The 19,684-nt window shown below is 36.2% G+C and overlaps 1 protein-coding gene across 1 annotated transcript; it reads left to right on the forward strand.

Moving 5' to 3' along the window:
* The first annotated feature begins 7,857 nt into the window (after window positions 1–7,857).
* LOC145030612 (putative serine/threonine-protein kinase PIX13) lies at window positions 7,858–11,432 on the forward strand. Its single transcript, XM_078978986.1, has 6 exons — window positions 7,858–8,049; window positions 8,140–8,486; window positions 9,610–9,745; window positions 9,842–9,978; window positions 10,064–10,187; window positions 10,822–11,432. Exons 1-6 carry the CDS (start codon window positions 7,989–7,991, stop codon window positions 11,277–11,279), a joined length of 1,263 nt encoding a protein of 420 aa, XP_078835112.1. The 5' UTR covers window positions 7,858–7,988; the 3' UTR covers window positions 11,280–11,432.
* Window positions 11,433–19,684: the final 8,252 nt, after the last annotated feature.

Below are 19,684 nucleotides of genomic sequence, written 5' to 3' on the forward strand. Positions count from 1 at the left end.
TCCAGATTCTGGAAGCGGTTTCACGACGAGATGGGTACTCGTCTCCATTTTAGCACCGCTTTCCACCCTCAGACGGACGGGCAGAGCGAGAGGACGATTCAGACTCTCGAGGACATGCTCCGGGCATGTGTCCTATACTTCGGTGGCAGTTGGGATATGTATCTTCCGTTAGCGGAATTTTCGTATAACAACAGTTATCATGCGAGCATTGATCGACCTCCCTTTGAGATGCTTTATGGGAGGAAGTGTAGGACCCCGATTTGTTGGGGCGAGGTCGGTCAGCGAGTCATTGGGAGCAAGGAGGTGGTGCTCAAGACAACCGAGTTGATTCAGTAGGTTCGTAGTAGACTGCAGACTGCGCAGAGTCAGCAGAAGAGCTACGCCGATAGGAGGCGTTCAGACTTGGAGTTCCGGGTAGGTGATATGGTCCTTCTGAAGGTCTCACCTTGGAAGGGTGTCATCAGGTTTCGAAAGAGGGGCAAGCTGGGCCCCTGGTTCATTGGTCCTTTCAAGGTTTTGGCCCGAGTGGGTCGGGTTGCTTATCGGTTGGATCTTCCGGCAGAGCTTAGCCAGATCCACAAAACTTTCCATGTGTCTCAGTTGAGGAAGTGTTTGGTGGATGAGTCAGCAGTTGTTCCCTTAAAAGATATTCAGGTTGATAGCAGCCTGAATTATATTAAGAAGCCGATCGCGATTCTAGACCGAAAGACAAAGACCTTGAGGAACAAGGTAATTCAGCTAGTGAGGGTGCAGTGGCAGCACCGGAAGGGGTCTGAGTGGACGTGGGAGGCTGAGGATGAGATGAGAGAGCACTACCCGGAGTTATTTGCAGATTCAGCCGTAGCAGACTTCGAGGACTAAGTCTGAGTCAAGTGGGGGAGAATTGTAACGACCCATCTCTGGTATGTTGTTTCCATGTTATTTATTTAGAAGATTTCAAGAGGGACTCGGCGAGTCTATAGCCCGACTCGTCGAGTAGAGACGGGATTTCGTGCACAAGTAGGTTGGCAACTCGACGAGTCCATATTCGGGATTCGGCGAGTCCGCCTGCCAAGAAGAAACCCTAAATCCCCGGGTTTGCTCACTATTTAAGCAATGTTTTGTGCCCCAACTCGCCTCCTTCACCCTTAGAGAGAGCTTGTGAGAAACCCTAAACCATTCCTTGTATGATTAAAGTGTTTTTTGTGGATTTTTGAAGGATTGAAGAAGAAGAAGAAGAAGAAGAGAGGATCAAAAAAAGGAAGTGGAGAGCAAAGATCCAAGGCCAAAGTCAGAGTTCATTCAGGTGTGTCTCGAAATTATTCTGTTTTGTGCTTAAAACCTCCATTAGAACACCTCTAAGGCTAGTTTAATGTATTTTCCAAGCTTTTTAGTTGTATGGATGCCTTGTTGGATCGAGATATCCCTAGATCTGTTCATTTAGGAGCTTTAGAGCCCTGATCTATTTCCTTTTTCGAGTTACCTTGCATGAGAACCCTAGATCTAGCCTTTATTATGCCTTTTGAGCCTTTTAATCTTCATGGATGCTTATGGGCACGTAAAGATAGAATCTTTACATGTTAATCGAGCATAAGAAGCCTAGATCTACAAGTTATATGCGTTGGATTCAAGCACAATCGAGTTTTTAGTAACTGCATGCATGTGACTCGGCGAGTCGTTCTTTGGACTCGGCGAGTCGAGCCGCGAGTCCCCAATTTTTCCCCTTTTGAGTGATTCCGAGTGGGGACCAGTGAGTAGTAGAATGGACTCAGTGAGCCGGAGGTCAGACTCAGTAATGGAGGGACTTGACGAGTTGTTCATATAACTCGGCGAGTCTAAGGCAATCTTCATAGATTCAAGAATAACTCGTCGAGTTGTTCACACAACTCGGCGAGTCGGATGCAGATAGCCTGAGTTCTAGAATTGAAAGGGAACTCGTCGAGTTGGCGGCCCAACTCGGCGAGTCAGGTCAACTGTAAGTTGACTTTGACCGGGAGAGTTGACTTTAGCCAGGGGTAAAAGAGTCATTTTACCCCCAATGCAATTATTAGTATTTGATTGAGTGTGTTGTGGAATTGCAGCCGGGGAGATACCGAAGCAGCAGCAGATAGCTTCCAGAGCCATACACTCAGCAGCCAGTTCACGAGGTGAGTTTCCTTCCAGTAGAAACGGGTCTAAGGCCACAATGCTGACCCGTTTAGCTAGCAGTAGTTTCCAGACCTCGGTACGATGCAGTAGTTAGTATGTTTGACGCCTTCGTGGCTCAGACAGGTTTGCGTGTTATGTGTTGTTGTGTTAGTTGATATGTTTATGCTATGCTATGTTCAGTAGTTCCGGACTTCTGTCTGATGCAGTCAGTTCCGGACTTTGGTCCGATGCAGTCAGTTCCGGACTTCGGTCTGATGCAGTTAGTTCCGGATTTCGGTCCGATGCAGGAGGCAAGGCCTCAGTAGTTCCGGACTTTGGTCCGATGCAGAGGGCAAGGCCCTGGTTAGTTCCGGTCTTCGGTTCGATGCAGTTTCCGGACTTCGGTCCGATGCAGCGGGCAAGGCCCAGTAGTTGTTTTATGTTTTATGGTATGTGGTAATTTGGGGGAGCTCACTAAGCTTCGTGCTTATAGTTTCAGTTTTGGTTTCAAGTACTTCCGCAAGCAAAGGGAAGAGCTCGAGTTGATGGCATCGCACACACCACAGCTTCAGTTTTTGTCCTGGGAGATTGTTTTGATACTTAGTTTGATTTGATACAATTGTATCACGACATTTTATTATGGTTTGAGATATTTGACGTATGGATTTATGATATGACGTTCAGCATATGATTTTTATTATAAAAAAAAATTGAGTTGTATTTTGGGATGTTTCACATCACAAAATTAGGCCACTCTAGTCCTAATATGAATACCTATCTAACTATAGCATGCATATCATATCATAACATATCTCATAACACATAGAGGAAGGGTATTTTAGGAAACCATCGTTCAGGCACTGGCTGATCGTACACACACTACTCCGTTCTGTCTTCCTCAAAACCTTTTACTCTTTTTGAAAAATTGTTTATTTGATGAAAACTTTCTCAAATCCTCAGTTTGAGTTCAGATTCATCCAAAGATGCACCCGAATCTCTCAAACCAAGGCTCTGATACCAACTTGTAACGACATAATTTTTGAAACAATTTTTCACATTTTAAAAAAACATACTTTCATTCATAATAGTTATTAAAATATCATTGTATCACATAACAACCCTTAACATTAGATCCCAAGATCATAACATGTAAAACTCCTCGTGTGTGTACTGATCATGCCGGTGCCTTCCCGCGGTCGTCACTAGTACCCGAAACACATCACACAACACTGTAAGCATAAATGCTTAGTGAGTTCCCTAAAATACCACATACCACACATACACCTTTCCAGGCCATAACTCTATGGGATCTTCCGATCCGAGTGTCTCAGGGGACTTCCGTCCCGAACTCCGGTAGACCTTTCGGTCCTACCCGCATCGGCCTTCTGGTCCGTACCCTTTTGACCTTCCGATCCATATCATCTTGACCTTCCGGCCCATACCATACATAGCATATACATATCACATAACATATAACACATACATTTCATGGCATACAAGACCTTCCGGTCACACATAGGTACCCTTTCAGGTACAATATAGTGAGAAGACTCACCTCGGTATCTCGGATAGTCTCGTACTCGATCACACTGGTCTAGCCCCCGCCTAAACACATAACAACACTCTCAAATAAATAATAGCTCTCAAAGGCTATATTAAATCCACTCTATAATTTCCACAGAAGGGTATAAGACCATTTTACCCCTCCCTGACCCAAAAGTCCAAAGGTTGACCAAAACCCTAAAATTCAACGAAAGCCAAAAGAAGGTAGTACGCTTGCGCGTACCTTCTCTGTACGCGCGGCGTACGCCAGCGAACCACAATCGGGGCTTCAACCAGTTACGCTGCGCGTACTGGGAGTTACGCCCAGTGTAAGTCCCACTTCAGCCATTTCTTAGATTTTGGTCTTAAACGGTTAAGACACTCCTTTAACTTCCAGATCTAACTCTCTTACAACCTCTTATCCCATAAAGTCAGAACCTTTAAGCCTTTGCATGGCTGTTAAGGTCCCTACACCCTCAAATCTCTTTCCTTTTTCCCTCCAAAGGTCTAGATCTCATGCATGGCTCCATCTTTACATCCAAGTTTGCATTTTTATGAACATACAACATTTATAGACCAGAAATATGATAGGTCTAGGACAATGGAGACCATTTGCTCATAAAGTCTCCATCTTGGGACCAAAAATCCTAGAAATTGGTCCAAGAAGCACATAACACAAATAACAAGGCAAGGTTTGATCTTTTTACCTCAGGAAGAACCTCCAACCTTTGAAAAGCTCAGATCTACTCTTTCCCACAAGCTTCTAGCCTCCAAAATGACATTTTCTTTCCTTCCACCACCTTGAAATGACACTAGAAGCTTAGAACACCAACACACTTGCTAAAAAATGAAAGGGGACTCTCTATTAGGGTTTTTCTCTCTGGAATGGAGGCTAAGGTCGCAGCCATATCATTCCTTTTATAGTTCTCAAGCCCCAAATTAGGGTTTACATTTGGATACATTACGCCCGACGTAACCTGGGTACGCCCAGCGTACCCAGGCGAGTATGCATCCAAAATAAGTACGCGAGTATGCGCAGCGTACTCCTCAGTATGCCCAGCGTACTCACAAGCCTAACACATACTTAAAGGACTTAACTTGACAACTTAGGAAAAGGAGAAGGGTTAAATAGCTTTACCTGAATTTTGGGATGTTACACTGTTGGGGAGAGGTAGGGCAGAGAGTGAGGGGGGCACTAAGATAATGCTTAAGATGATAGAGCAGATCCAGTAGGTCAGACAGAGGCTACTGACGGCCTAGAGTCATCAGAAGAGTTACACCGACAGGCACCGTTCAGAGCTAGAGTTTCAGATTGGAGATTTTGTCCTCCTGAAGGTATCTCCATGGAAACGGGTGATTTATTTCAGGAAGCAGGGCAAGCTAGGCCCTAGATACATTGGTCCTTTCAGGGTGATCGTCCGAGTGGGTAAGGTAGCTTATCGGTTGGAGCAGCCTGCAGAGTTGAGCCAGATTCATAACACTTTCCACGTATCCCAACTGAGGAAGTGTGTAGTCGATGGGACGACAGTGGTCCCTTTAAAGGACATTCAAGTTGATGAACTCCTGAACTACATTGAAAAGCCGATAGCGATCTTGGATAGGAAGGTGAAGGTCTTGAGGAATAAAAAGGTGCCCTAGGTTCAGGTTCAGAGGCAACATCGAAAGAGATCCAAGTGGACTTGGGAGCCGGAGTTCAAGATGCGGGAGCAGTACCCAGAGTTATTTCCAGATGATGACTTCGAGGGCGAAGTCTAATTCTAGTGGGGGGAAATTGTAACATCCCACCTCCCAGGTATAATATTTAATTAATTTGCATTCACGATGTTAGAGAAAATCGACGAGTTTGATGCCCCAACTCGCCGAGTAGAGGAGTTAATGGTCGCGTGATTTTAGAGTCTACTCGACGAGTTGGAGGACCCCAACTCGACGAGTAGGATCTGAGTGAGAAAACCCTAATTTTCACGGTTTGTGTCCTATTTAAAGGACCTTAAGCCTTCAATTCTGCCTCCCTTGTCATCTTAACACTCTAAGAGAAACCCTAATCGAGCTATATCCTTATGTGAGAGAAAGAGAGGTTAATATTGCATATTTTAGTGCATTTTTTGGGGTAGATTGAGGAGAAAAAGGCTTGGGAGGAGAGGGAGCTCTTGGATCCGATGTTCTTTCATTTCTAGCTTCTGTTTGAAGCTAAAAAACTACCACCTTGATCATTGTTTGGTTAGATCTCTTTTCTAGAGAGTTTAGGGCCTTTTTCCATCCTTCTTTGAGCTATGGAGTTGTTTGATCTTGCCATGGAGTTGAGACTTCAGATTTGGACAATATGAGGTCCCTTAAGCCCAAAGATCCAAGCTTAATGAAGCTAGTGGCAAGCTTTTATGCATTAAACCCTATGTAGAGCTTGTTTTGGCATTTTGAGCCCTAGATGCCATGCATGGACATAAAGCTTGCAGCTTTACGTGGTATTTCAGACTTCGGAGGCTAGATCTAGAGTTTAGGACCTTAGTTTTGCTTAGAATCATCTGAATGAGAATTCATCTAGAGGGACTCGATGAGTGCATGAGCCAACTTGACGAGTCAGCTAGGTTTTCCCCGATAGTATGGAAGCGCTACAACTCGGTGAGTTTATGAGACAACTCGACGAGTTGAGTTGGATTTTCCCGATACTTCAGAGAAAACGAAGGAACGCGACGAGTCGCATAGATGCACTCGACGAGTCGGGTCAACATGGACTATTGACTTGGGTGTTGACTTTCGTTTACTTTTAGGGTTTCTTCAAGACATTAGTGAGACCAAGGAGGGGTAAAATAGTCTTTCACCCTTTCCGAGAGTGAGGAAAGAGGTTAGCCTAACTTGTAACAGTTGTAATTATAAATTGTTAATTAGAAATGATTATATTATGTAGGTGGAGTCTAGACTGTTCGTGGGGTACTAAATCTACTTGCTTACTTACGAGGTGAGTCTTCTCATTGTACTTACCTGAGCGGTAATATTGTGTGACCAGAGGGTCTTATTTGAGTTTTCAGCTTAAGGGTCCTATGTGCTTATATTGAGTTATGTGATATTATGCATTCTGTCTTTGTGATATATGCTATATTATTCTATGCCTTACTAATTTAGGACCGGAGGGTCCAAACCGAATTGTGAGACCGGAGGGTCTTTCACTGAGATGCATGACTGGAGGGTCCAACCTAAGCTATGAGACCAGAGGGTCTTCATTGAGACACATGACCGGAGGGTCCACACCGAGCTGTGAAACCGTAGGGTCCTCATCGAGATGCATGACCGGAGGGTCCATGCCGAGCTATAACCATGAAAGGCTTATTATTTGTGTATGTGGTAGTTTGGGGAACTCACTAAGCTTCGTGATTACCGTGTTGTGTGTTATGTATTTCATGTACTTTTCAGGATCGCGGGAAGACGTCAGCTTGATTGTACACACCTGTTCTAGATTATGTTTGAGGATTCGGGGATATTATCAGTTATTTTGTTGATTTCTGTTTTGACAATTGATATATTTGTGGTTTTTGAGAAATGCGACGTTGAGTTTTATGTGGTTTAAAAATGAAAATTTTGTTTAATATTTAGGGCGTTACATTTATGTAGAGAATGAATAAGATTTTTAAGAAATTGAACATTTAGTAGAATGTATTCAAAATGGTGTATCTTCGTCCTTTACATCAAGAAATATTTATACTAAAAATAACCCTATTCATGTATTATAAATAGTCAGAGATACTTAGATGATTTGATAAGAGTTAAAAATTGATCATTGGTCCGTCCCTCGTCATCAACCAGATGCAATTATAGCAATATATCATTTCCCTCTTGATCTAGTAAGGTGACAAAGATTAAGAAATTCATTAAAAAAATCATATAGACATTAATTTGAAGTCTCGAATTCATTGTCGCTTAAAGATTAAAAGACTTAACATTTAACAAACAGATGGTAATCTAAACGCCACCCATTCTTTCTTTGTCAAGTAACCACGTATAAAACATTGATTGAAAATACAATCCTTCGAGAGGACATAATCCACAACACTCTCCTCAAGTAAAAGAATAGTGTAGGTGGTCAATAGTGTGAAAACTCTAAACGATGTTTCGACTCATGAAATAGTCAAAGAGGAACTAGTCTTTTCCCCATCTTGAAATAATAATTATAATATAATCATATGTATATATAACACTTCATCTTTGTCTCCAACTCATCTCTTTCCATTTCCTTTCTCTTCACTTTCCAAGAAATCCCAAATTTTGCATCCCTTTTCCCTTCTCAAATCCAATCTTTTTGAAACCCTATTCATCCAAACTTTCTGTGTGTGTGTGAGAGAGAGAGAGAGATGGGAAACTGCTATCCAAAACCTGTTAATAATCTCTCAAGCACCAATAATTCATCCGCAGGTATGTTTCTTGAATTTCAATCCTTCAAATTTCACTTAGTTATTGCTGTTTGTCATTGAATTCACCATATTTTTCTTCTTTTTTCATCAGTTTTTCGCAGTGATGTCAAAAAGAAAGAACCCATGATCGTGAAACATCCATCCACGGCGGCTGAAGGTGGTAGTGACTCTGGTAGCGCCGCTAATGCTTCCGGGGAAACAGTACCACCGAGTGGGAGAATAGTGACACCAAACTTAAAGATGTTCACGTTCTATGAGCTCAAAAGCGCAACCAGAAACTTCCGGCCGGACACCATGCTCGGTGAAGGTGGTTTTGGGAGGGTTTTCAAAGGGTGGGTGGACGGTGAAACATACGCGCCGTCGAAGGTCGGTATTGGGATCGCCGTCGCCGTCAAGAAATCAAATCCGGACAGCGCTCAGGGCCTTAAGGAGTGGCAGGTTTGTTTGTTAGTAGTATTTGATAAATTAAATATCTTGTTCGTTTTTTTATTCCATTTGTTTTTATTTAATTATAGTAATATATTGCTTAACTAACAGCATGTCAAAAAAAAACATGACGTAATTGATGATTATACATCTTTATAAGTTGTACTGTGTGTATCGAAAGCAGTACATTTTCAATCATTCTTTTTTTAGTTGCTTTCTATATTCCTAATTCCAAATGAATATACACTTTTTTATTCGCAATGTACAGTGAACTAGAAGAATTATCTCTGGATTTTAAATTTTTTGGAACGTGAAACACTTGAACAATACAACTTAAACTGCATGATGTACAAGTAATTAAAGCACATGTATATGGTGTGGGCATCTCACACTCACACCCACCTATTCAAAACTAGTTTTTTAAATCATTAATCTTAAATTTATTTGTATAGATTTGAAATTGTGAATTTGTTTTATTATGGTTGATGATTTGTAAATAATATTTTTTTAGCTATATAAAATGATTTATGTTATAATTGTATAGTATAATTTCTTAAAACATAAATTGTACATATAATTAAAGAGATTTTGTTATACGTCAAATTTCTGTCATGTTGATCATATAACATATATATCATGCATTAAATATTGTATGAATTATTATATTTGTAATATATATAAAAAAATAAAGCCTCAAAATTGTTATACTTAATATAAATATATTAGGCATGGTATGAACACCTCCTAAAATATTTTCCACACACATGTCATTTTTCAACATACTCTTAATAAATTATTATTAATAATATAATATATTCAAGTAGTTATTTTTGAGATGGCGACCCTTAATTAATGGGTCAAAATTTTCATTGTCAAAGGGTTGACATATTACAGAGCAAAGTCTGGTTTGACCTCTTCAAATAACATGCGCATTTAACCCCTTAAAAGACTTTATATTTTTTCAATATTATTAATTTAAATTTATGAAAATACATCATTTCATTGTATTAATGACGTTTCTGGTGGAACTTTTACTTAAATAGTTATTCATGAACTCTAATATTCAATTTTTTTTTTTTTTTTATCTTGATCTTTTTGTTCATTAACTGATGTTAAATTTTTATATTTTATACAGGCAGAGGTGAAATTTTTGGGAAAATTCAGCCACCCAAATCTTGTAAGACTCATAGGATACTGTTGGGAAGATAAAGAATTCCTTCTCGTATATGAATATATGCAGAAGGGTAGTCTTGAAAATCATCTTTTTAAAAGTAAGTATTTATTTTCTTTTAATATATTATATTAATTTTTTTTCAAAGACATTAAGATTATAATTATTTAATTTGATTTTTAATTGGAATTTGCAGAAGGTGCAGAACCAATTCCATGGAATACAAGGATTAAAATTGCAATTGGAGCAGCACAAGGCCTAGCTTTTTTACATACCACAGAAAAAACCGTTATTTATAGAGATTTTAAATCCTCGAATATTTTATTGGACGGGGTTAGTAGAACTTTAATTTAACTCAAATTAAAAATAATATTTCTAGTTTTTATAAACATTTTGCTGATGTTAATTTTATTTTCAGGAGTTTAATGCAAAACTTTCGGATTTTGGATTAGCAAAGTTAGGTCCCGCAAATGGCGAGTCTCATGTCTCTACTGGAGTTGTTGGCACTTACGGTTATGCTGCTCCAGAATACATAGCCACTGGTTAGTTCTCCTTCTCCAAGCTCATTTTTTATATCATGTTTATTTATCGTATGTTTAGTTTTTTAACTTTTATTTTAAACAAAAAAATCTTCAGTTTTTTATCAATTATTTTTTCCATTTTATATATCAGATTGCACATTTGAAAAAGTTATAACTATTTTTGCCGAATATTTTTATACAAATAAAAGCTCAACTTCCAACTTCAGGTTGTTATTAATTTTGCCAATTTATGTTTCTTTAAATCAAACTTTAAAAGCATATAAATGCATATATTTATCAAGATTCGTATAATAAAAATATGATGACACATTAGATAGTTAGAATAATTCTTTTCATTATCTTATCCCGCCGGCTATTTATTAATATGGTATTGTCCACAAAAGATATACGTCTCATTGATGCGACACAATAAACATGAATTTGCTACATATATTGGGTGTTGTATTATAATTAATGTTACTACTAGGTCAAAGTCAAGTAAACATAAATATCACTTATCCGTAATCCGTCTATAAAAAATTATGATTAAAAAACATGTAGTTAATATGTTATTGTCACATAATGTCGTGTCCACTTACATTAGTTCATGGTTTAGAAATGATATTGACGATATAAATGTGTGATATGACAACAGGACATTTATATGTTAAGAGTGATGTCTACGGTTTTGGAGTTGTATTACTGGAAATGATCACGGGTTTGCGTGTACTCGACACTAATCGACCAAGCTCACAACATAATTTGGTGGACTGGGCTCGACCTTCATTGCCAGATAGGAGGAAACTAAGGAAAATCATAGACCCGCGTCTAGAACAAGACTATCCATCAAAAGGAGCCAATAAAGCATCGGAACTCATCTTGAGTTGTCTTGAACCAGACCCGAAAAACCGACCTTCAATGGAAGAAGTTGTTGTCATCTTAGAAGAGATCAGTGCTATCAAAACAAAACCAAAGGAAACAAATGTCAGAACACCCAGGTCTACGGGCCCACATAGTGATCGTCGTTATCAGTCAACGAACCAATCTCCATTCAATGCAAGGAATGGTAGAGGAGTTCGTGCTGACAACCGATCACCAATAAGATCGTATTGACAGAAAAAGACAATGAACTTTCTTTGTGGACTACCCATGGAAACAAAACTCAAAAATGTCTAGTACAACTCCAACATGAATATGCAAGAGGCCCATTGAAAAGAAGGCCCAATGAAAGGACCCACTTAGAGGTGGTATTTACGGCGGAAGAGTTGAGATTTGTGAATGGTCAAATATCTTTGTATGTTTATATATTTTGATTGTAGAATAAATTGTATACTAAACTCTTATAAATTCAATATGAGAAGTTTGTATTTTTAATAAATAATACTCTCCTTTAATTTATACTTCATTTATTACTTTAATCGTTGAATGAATGAAATTTTATTTAAAACATGGTAGAAATGCAAGGCTCAAAATCTCATGGTAAAGAGCATGCAGTTTCTGAGTCATTTTCAAGATATAATTATTGAAAATGATCAACGGATGAGTAATTCTAGGGCTGTGCAAAAAACCGCACAAACCGCCCGCACCGCATAATGCGGTTTAGAATTTTGCGGTGCGGTTTGCGGTTCATTATTTAATCAAACCGCACTATGTGGTGTGGTTTGCGGTTTGTATTTATAAAACTGCGGTTTAAACCGCACCGCACCGCATGTTATATATATATATATATATATATATATATATATATATATATATATATATATATATATATATATATATATATATATATATATATATATATACTTTTTTTTGTTATAACTTCAAATCATGATTTACAAATGACGTATATAAATATATTTCTTACAATAACCAAATATCTATAACGTAACATCAAATCACTATTAGATCAAGATCTCATAGTTTACAAAAATATATCAATTATAACGGCAATATAAAGCAATAACAATGATACTTACAAAAGTATAGTAACATGAGTCACAATTTATTAAAAACGATTTAACTCGAAAATTGTATTTGTTTTTATAAAATGAAAGCAATCATTTTTTTTAACCCGTTCAGGTTTTTGATTTTTTGATAGATTTAATGTTAAACAACTCATCAAACCGCACAAACCGCAACTAAACCGCATAAACCGCCCACATCAAACCGCACCGCATCATGCGGTTTTGAACATCTGTGGTGCGGTTTGCGGTTTCTAAAATATTCAAACCGCATATGCGGTGCGGTTTGCGGTTTTGACTCGAAACCGCACCGCGCACACCCCTAAGTAATTCCATAGTAGCATGACTTAGTTTCCTTCGAATTGTGGGACCAACAAGGACAACGTGTGGAAAGGATGCGTGTTTAAAACAGCTAAACTGGTTGAACCTGATGAAATAGTAATTATAGCACATAAAGTAACAAAACGTTGGTCTATTTCATATTTGACATACAAAGAAAGTAACAAAGTAATGACTTAAAAATCCCCACATTTCCATAGAAAATGTTGGCCTACTTTCACATTGGACCTACCAGGAAAGGAACAAGTTGTAGTATTGACTAAGAACTCCTGATTTTCCAATTAAAATTTTGGCATACTTCCACATGGGACCTATTGAATGCGGAACCATAGAATTGATTTCAATCAAGGTTTGATTGAGTATCAAGAAGTGATATTGTGTTTATGTAATGAAAAATCCAAGTAAACGGTCTTTAATCTTGTATAATGAAAAGTGTTAGTTTTGGAATATATAGTGGAGGGAATGATGCATATAAATAAAATTTTGTTATTGTATCCGGGAAAAAAATTGTGTTAATTGATGCCATAAGATGTTAGACTACATTTACTATATAAATTATGAACGAAATAAGTTGTATGATAATTAAATGTTTGTAGTCCATGTCTCCATGACCACAGATTTCTTCCTCAAAGAGAAACTTTAGTTGGGAAGATATTTGTTTTGTTTGTCCGTCGTTGAATAGGGTTCAATTCTAAGTATTAAGACCACTGGTTCATTTTTTCTTCCAAAAAAAAATGTTCACTAGTTTTTTTTTTCAAAAAGAAAAAAAGTTCACTAGTTTGATCATTTACACACTAATCATATTGCGTTATCACAAAATGTCAATTAATTAGTTTTTACCAATATCCTTTAAGTCATCAAAATACAAATGTGATAGGTAGTGCCACAATTTCTATAATGGCAAAATTTTATTAAAAACCTAACAAAGCGCTATAAAAAATGTTACATTGAATGAGCTTGAAAAGAGAAAATACACCACAGATCCCGGTTGATAGAATTTTACACGCCCATGCTTCATCCAAACATAAAACAACGCCTTGATTTATGCTAAAAACACCAATGTGGAGGACGAATGACCATTAAAGACCTTTGAAGAACCTACACGAAGTTATCTCCCACTTTGAGATTGATCACCAAACTAACTGTCTTTGAAAGCAGGCAACTCTCATAAATATTAAACCATGTCTCTTCTTGTGTTCCACTATAATCATTTAGAAGGTCATGTGAAGCTACGAAAGTCTTCAACTTCTTACTTCCCTATTGTATATGTTTAATGTTGAAATATTTATACCAAGGATCTACTTATTGATAACATGTCAAACATATATTTTGGATTCTTTGTACAACAAATCTTATTTTCATCATCTTATAAAATAAATATGTTGAATTATTTATACCAATGATCTTACTTAATGATAACATGCCAAACATATATTTTGGATTCTTTGTACAAAAAATCTTATTTAATAGGACTATACTTGATCATTAAAGTGATGGAATAATATCTAATATGAATTGATGTGCTTCGTCTTATTATGAAGAACAATACTATTTATGAGATGAACTATCATGTTGTCGCAATAAAGGGCATTGTCTTTGTGTTTTTATGCCCAACTCTCATGGGAAGCTTTTCCTTGTATAATATATTCTTTCTTTTGTATATATATATATATATATATATATATATATATATATATATATATATATATATATATATATATATATATATATATATATAGAGAGAGAGAGAGAGAGAGAGGAGGGTTCAATTAAGAAAAAAAAAAGGTTGAGAATGGGGGAATCATTCTCAACCAATCATTTATTTTTGCTGCAAAAGCCTCCAACGTACCGGCGGCAATGGGAAATGAATGCACATATGTTTTCCAACAAAACATATTTTCTTAAACTATGTTAATTATTACCTTAATATATACAAAAACATAGTTTTTTTTCGTTTTCTTTTTTAATTTTTAGAAGCTATTTTTATCAAAAAATGATTTTAAATATACCAAAATTCATGATTTTTTATTTTCTACAAATAGACATCCATATTGATATAATTTTAAGATAAAAAAAAAAAAAAAAAAAAAAAAAAAAAAAAAAAAAATTATATTTTCAGCTATCGTTATTCATAAGTGAATAAAAATGAATCAGATTTTATTATAGTACATTCGTTATTCAGTTATGAATAAAAAGTATAATTTTTTTTTTTACAATTTAAGTATCATTCATATATGAATATAGTATATAATAAACATAGTATATTCATATTTTGATATTGGACGATGCATTCACTTGTGAATATTAACATAGTATATTCACTTGTGAATATTAGATTGTATATTCACTTATAAATATTAAATGATATTTCATATGTGAATATTACATAGTATTACATGGTATATCACATGTGAATATTACATATTATATTCATTTGTGAATATTAGATGATATATTCACTTATGAATATTACATAGTATATTCACATATGAATATTACAAGGTATATTTACTTGTGAATATATTCACTTATGAATATTTGAAGGTATTTTGACAAATATATATAATTTTTATATGTTATTCACATATGAATATTATAAGGTATAATTTTTATATGTTATTCACTTGTGAATATTAACATAGTATATTCACTTGTGAATATTAAATTGTATATTCACTTATGAATATTAAATGATATTTCGTATGTGAATATTATATAGTATTACATGGTATATCACATGTGAATATTACATATTATATTCATTTGTGAATATTAGATGATATATTCACTTATAAATATTACACAGTATATTCACATATGAATATTACAAGGTATATTCACTTGTGAATATATTCACTTATGAATATTTGAAGGTATTTTGACAAATATATATAATTTTTATATGTTATTCACATATGAATAACATACAGACTTGCATATTTGTTAATAATCATATACTGATTCAGGTGAGAAAACATATTCATATGTGAATATAACGTGACAATTTAGTTTATGCATTTCATCAAACAGTTGTAGTGCATACAAGTTAACTATTTTAAAAATGTTACAAACATCAAGTTATCAATTCCAAATCATCATATACTTCCAATTTCGACTTCAGATGCGACATCCTATGTCTGATCGATTTCTCATTTTGATTTTGATTTCCGAAAATCCGATTGGGAACCTGTGAGTACCGATTCTGAGCCCTTCAATGTCGACTGTGACTGCGAGTCCAGAACTCATTCTAATTTCATGAACAGCGAAGAAATTCCGGTTTAGTTAAAGAAATCTGGATGATTATTGAAGGTTGGAGGAAAAATTTTGATGATGAACGAACTGTTATCGAATTCTCTATAGTTACGTATTTGAGATTGAAGGTTATTAACATATTTACAAGTTTGCCACCGTATCTTTTTATGCTTAGATTAAATGAGTGACTGAGAATGATTCCCTCATTCTCAACCTTTTTTATTTTCTCAGTTGAACTCACATCTCTCTCTCTCTCTCTCTCTGTGTGTGTGTGTATATATATATATATATATATATATATATATATATATATATATATATATATATATATATAAACTCATGTTTGTGGTTGATATAACACTCTTATGAAATCTAGACATCACATTCATCTTTGTTCTTTAAATGTAAACTCATAACCCATGGTGCACTCACTATAATCTGAACAACTATCCAAATCTACATCTATAAACGTTCAAATATAACATTTTTCCTACAAAAACATAGGAAGTCTCATAGGTGCATTTTAATAGTATACTATGCAAATTCTCGTACGTTGCGCATGTAGTGGTGTTAATCATGATGACGAATACGAAATATGAAATGATTTAGTGAATCATACAAGAATCATGAACATGAAGAACACAAGAGTAAATAAATATTGGTTTAGCTTCAGTGGCAGAACCAGAAAAAAAAAGTTTAGGGGTGGCACATTTTTTTTCCGTGTAAAGCCTAAAGATTGATCTCTTAAACTCAAGGGTAAAACCGGAAAAAAAAACTCGGTTTGATTTGGGATCGTTATCTAAGATAAAGTCTGGATGAAACAAGAACGAGGGTATATAATAAATATAGTTGCAAGGTTCATATAGATGGGTATTAAGTTGGTTATTTGAGTATTTATTTTTAATTAAAAGACTATATAAGGTAGAATCACTCTTAATGAGGCACAACTAGAAATTGAAAATTAATGTATAGTTGAATTTGAAAAAATAATAAATAAATAAATAAGACATGAACAATAGAGTATATGTAAGCTTCTCACTTTCCTCCGACCTCTTAATAGTGTCTTAATAGTGTCATGAGGGATACACTCCAATATGAAAACATACCATAAGGACCATTTGGTCAGGCATACCAATAGATAATTTTATGAAACCTAAATCCAAGACTTCATCTTCAAGAAGTCCCAACTTATTTTGCACACACTCCAATCTAAAAATGTATAAAATAACTTTAGGATATGATTTCCATCTTAAATGCAATGAGCATAATATTCATATTAAAAATCATGGGGTTATACCCATAAAAGTTCAAAAAAAAAATCTGGGAAAACTAAACATATTTGAAGCTAAAAACTCACAAAGAAAATAGCTACTAGAATAAATATAGTGATTGAACCAGATGCCATAGTTCTTATGGAAATCAATATAAAAGATTTGATCATTTCCATTGGTCCTCAAGAAAAACATTTGAGAAAATCAATACATGGGGATTCTAATTGATGTGTGTGTTTTGTTTCAAATCACCTGTTACAACATTATGTATGTTTTTCATTGAAGAGTTTTATCAAACACTTGGTGTTCATAAAAAACAAAGACCACGTATTAAACAATCAAAACCATATGAAAAACTCCTAAAACATGTTATAATCTATAAAACTATTTAACGGTTTCCCCTAGTAGAAAGTTAGAAATCATCATTAAATACGGACAAAATCAGAAAGCAAGTAAAGCAATTACCTTGTTTTGGATCTGCAATTGAGAAGATGAGCAAGTAGAAGTCGGAAGTTTGAGTTGTAAAGTAGAGAACCCTATGTCCGCATTTCACTTTACTGCTCCTCTATTTCATCTTCATTATCCCCATCTTCAAAAATCTGGGCTAAGGAGTAGCACAATATATTTTCTAGGCGTAGCACGTCTTCTTCAACAAAAATGCATTTCTCAGACAAACTTGAGGGGTAGCATGGGCTACCCCTGGCTATTAATTGGTTTCGCCCCTTTTTAGCTCTCATTAGTCTAGAAAGAATTACAAAGTGAGTTTTGCAATATTTCTTTCACTAGACTAATCTCTCACAAAGTTCTTTTAGAAAATGAGTGTCACTCACTTCCTATAAAAGAAAGACAACTCATTACATACAATCAAAAGAGTAAGCCACTAGAAGCATCCAAGCATGACTTTGCACCCGAATAATCTCTGTAATTTACCATGGTTGTAGAAATTGCTAATCAGTTGACTAGCGATTAGAGATTAATCGGCTAGGCAGGGATTTATCCGGAAATTAATCGGAGACCATTAATTATTAAGAAAATTATTCAAAAATTTATAAATCTAGTTTTAATCCTACAAAAAAGTGATTAATCGGCGATTAGGTCCGATTAGGGCCGATTAGGTCCGACTTTGACCTGCATTGACCAAACCCAATTAGGTCCGATTAATTCTGACTTTGACCTATATTGACCAAACCCGATTATAGTGACTGATTAGTAATAAATCTCATCGGTGGACGCCCGATTAGCGATTAATCGTCGATTAGGCTGATTTCTGCAACACTGTAATTTACATTTAAATCAATAAGATCATGATGGGTTTTGAGCATAACAAACAATCCTATGTGTGTATAAAACCCTAAATTTTTAACACCCCGACTCCCAGGTATAAGTTTTAAAGTCTTACATACATGTTTATGGACCTACTCGACGAGTTAGTTGCCCCAACTCATCGTGTAGAGGTGGGTTAGCCCGCACGGATTATTAGACCTACTCGACGAGTCGGAGGACCCTGACTCAACGAGTAGGAGCTTGAAAATGAAACCCTAATTTCCAGGGTTATGCGCCTTATTTAAAGGTTCCTTAGCCTCCAACAACCTCCCTTACCGTCCCCCTTGAGCTCAGAATAGCCCTAATCGCGGTTTTTCTCCATTTTGTGTGTTAAGAGGCTTGGAAGGTGAATTTATGGAGAGGACTTGAAGTCTAAGGAGCTTGGAACAAGGAGAAGCTTGTGGATCTGACTTCTACTTCATCTTGGCATCATCTAGAAGGTAACAAGTCGTTACCTTGAATTTTCTCTCAGCTAAATCTATTCATGCTAGGTTTAGGGCTATTCCTCGGTTTGTATGGAGTTATTTCGGGTATTGGCCATGATCTGAAGTTGTAACTTCGGATCTAGACTCCTCTAGGTCCCAAATTCATAAAGTTATTAGCTTTACCTTGTATTGACCTCTCACCATGCCCTAATCCTCATTCTAGACTTGTTTTTGGTGTTCTAAGCCTTTAAGACCTTGCATGCACATAAAGTTTGCAACTTTACGTGGAATTTATGTCGTAGGAAGCTAGATCTACCATTTGGAGCTTTGGGGTAGCTTAAAAACGTTTGAATGAGAAATTGACTGAAGGGACTCGACGAGTTGCATGATCAACTCGACGAGACTAATGAAGATTGGTCGTTGTAGGTTTCTGCATGAACTCGGCAAGTCAGTGAGATGACTCGACGAGTCAGTTAGGGTTTTTCTGAGTTTTAGACACGCATGGACTCGACGAGTTGTCTGGAAACTCGACAAGTTAATTAGGTTTTTCACAGCTTGTCGAGTTCTAGAAGGACTCAACGAGTTAGTGAACTGCACTCGACGAGTTGGGTCAACATGGACTATTGACCTTAACCACTTACTTTGACTTTGACCAAGCGTTGACCAATTTGACTGCTGGGGGGTATTTTAGTAAATTGGGAATTTATGGAAGTGGTCCTATGATGACTATAGGTGGTGCAGTTCGTGGTTGTGATTCGAGATTTTAATCTTAGCACTACAGTTCGACTTTTGCGAGGTGAGTTCTTCTCACTATATCAATAGGGTCTAAGGCACCAATGTCGACCTTTTCAGATTTTTATCCAGGTTTATTGAATGATATGCTTATTGATTTGTATCCTGGTAGTTAGGATTGTGATATGCTTAGTGACCTAGTTAGGTTGGCATCG

Source organism: Lactuca saligna, chromosome 2 (genome assembly GCF_052625555.1).
Source record: "Lactuca saligna cultivar CGN05327 chromosome 2, ASM5262555v1, whole genome shotgun sequence".
NCBI lineage: Eukaryota > Viridiplantae > Streptophyta > Magnoliopsida > Asterales > Asteraceae > Lactuca > Lactuca saligna.

Bases quoted from the DNA above. Each gene is read 5' to 3' on its own strand.
- LOC145030612 (XM_078978986.1), top strand. From the start codon at position 7,989: ATGGGAAACTGCTATCCAAAACCTGTTAATAATCTCTCAAGCACCAAT. The intron at 8,050-8,139 runs GTATGTTTCTTG...TTTTTTCATCAG, and splicing joins CACCAATAATTCATCCGCAG to TTTTTCGCAGTGATGTCAAA. The intron at 9,979-10,063 runs GTTAGTAGAACT...TTTTATTTTCAG, and splicing joins CGAATATTTTATTGGACGGG to GAGTTTAATGCAAAACTTTC.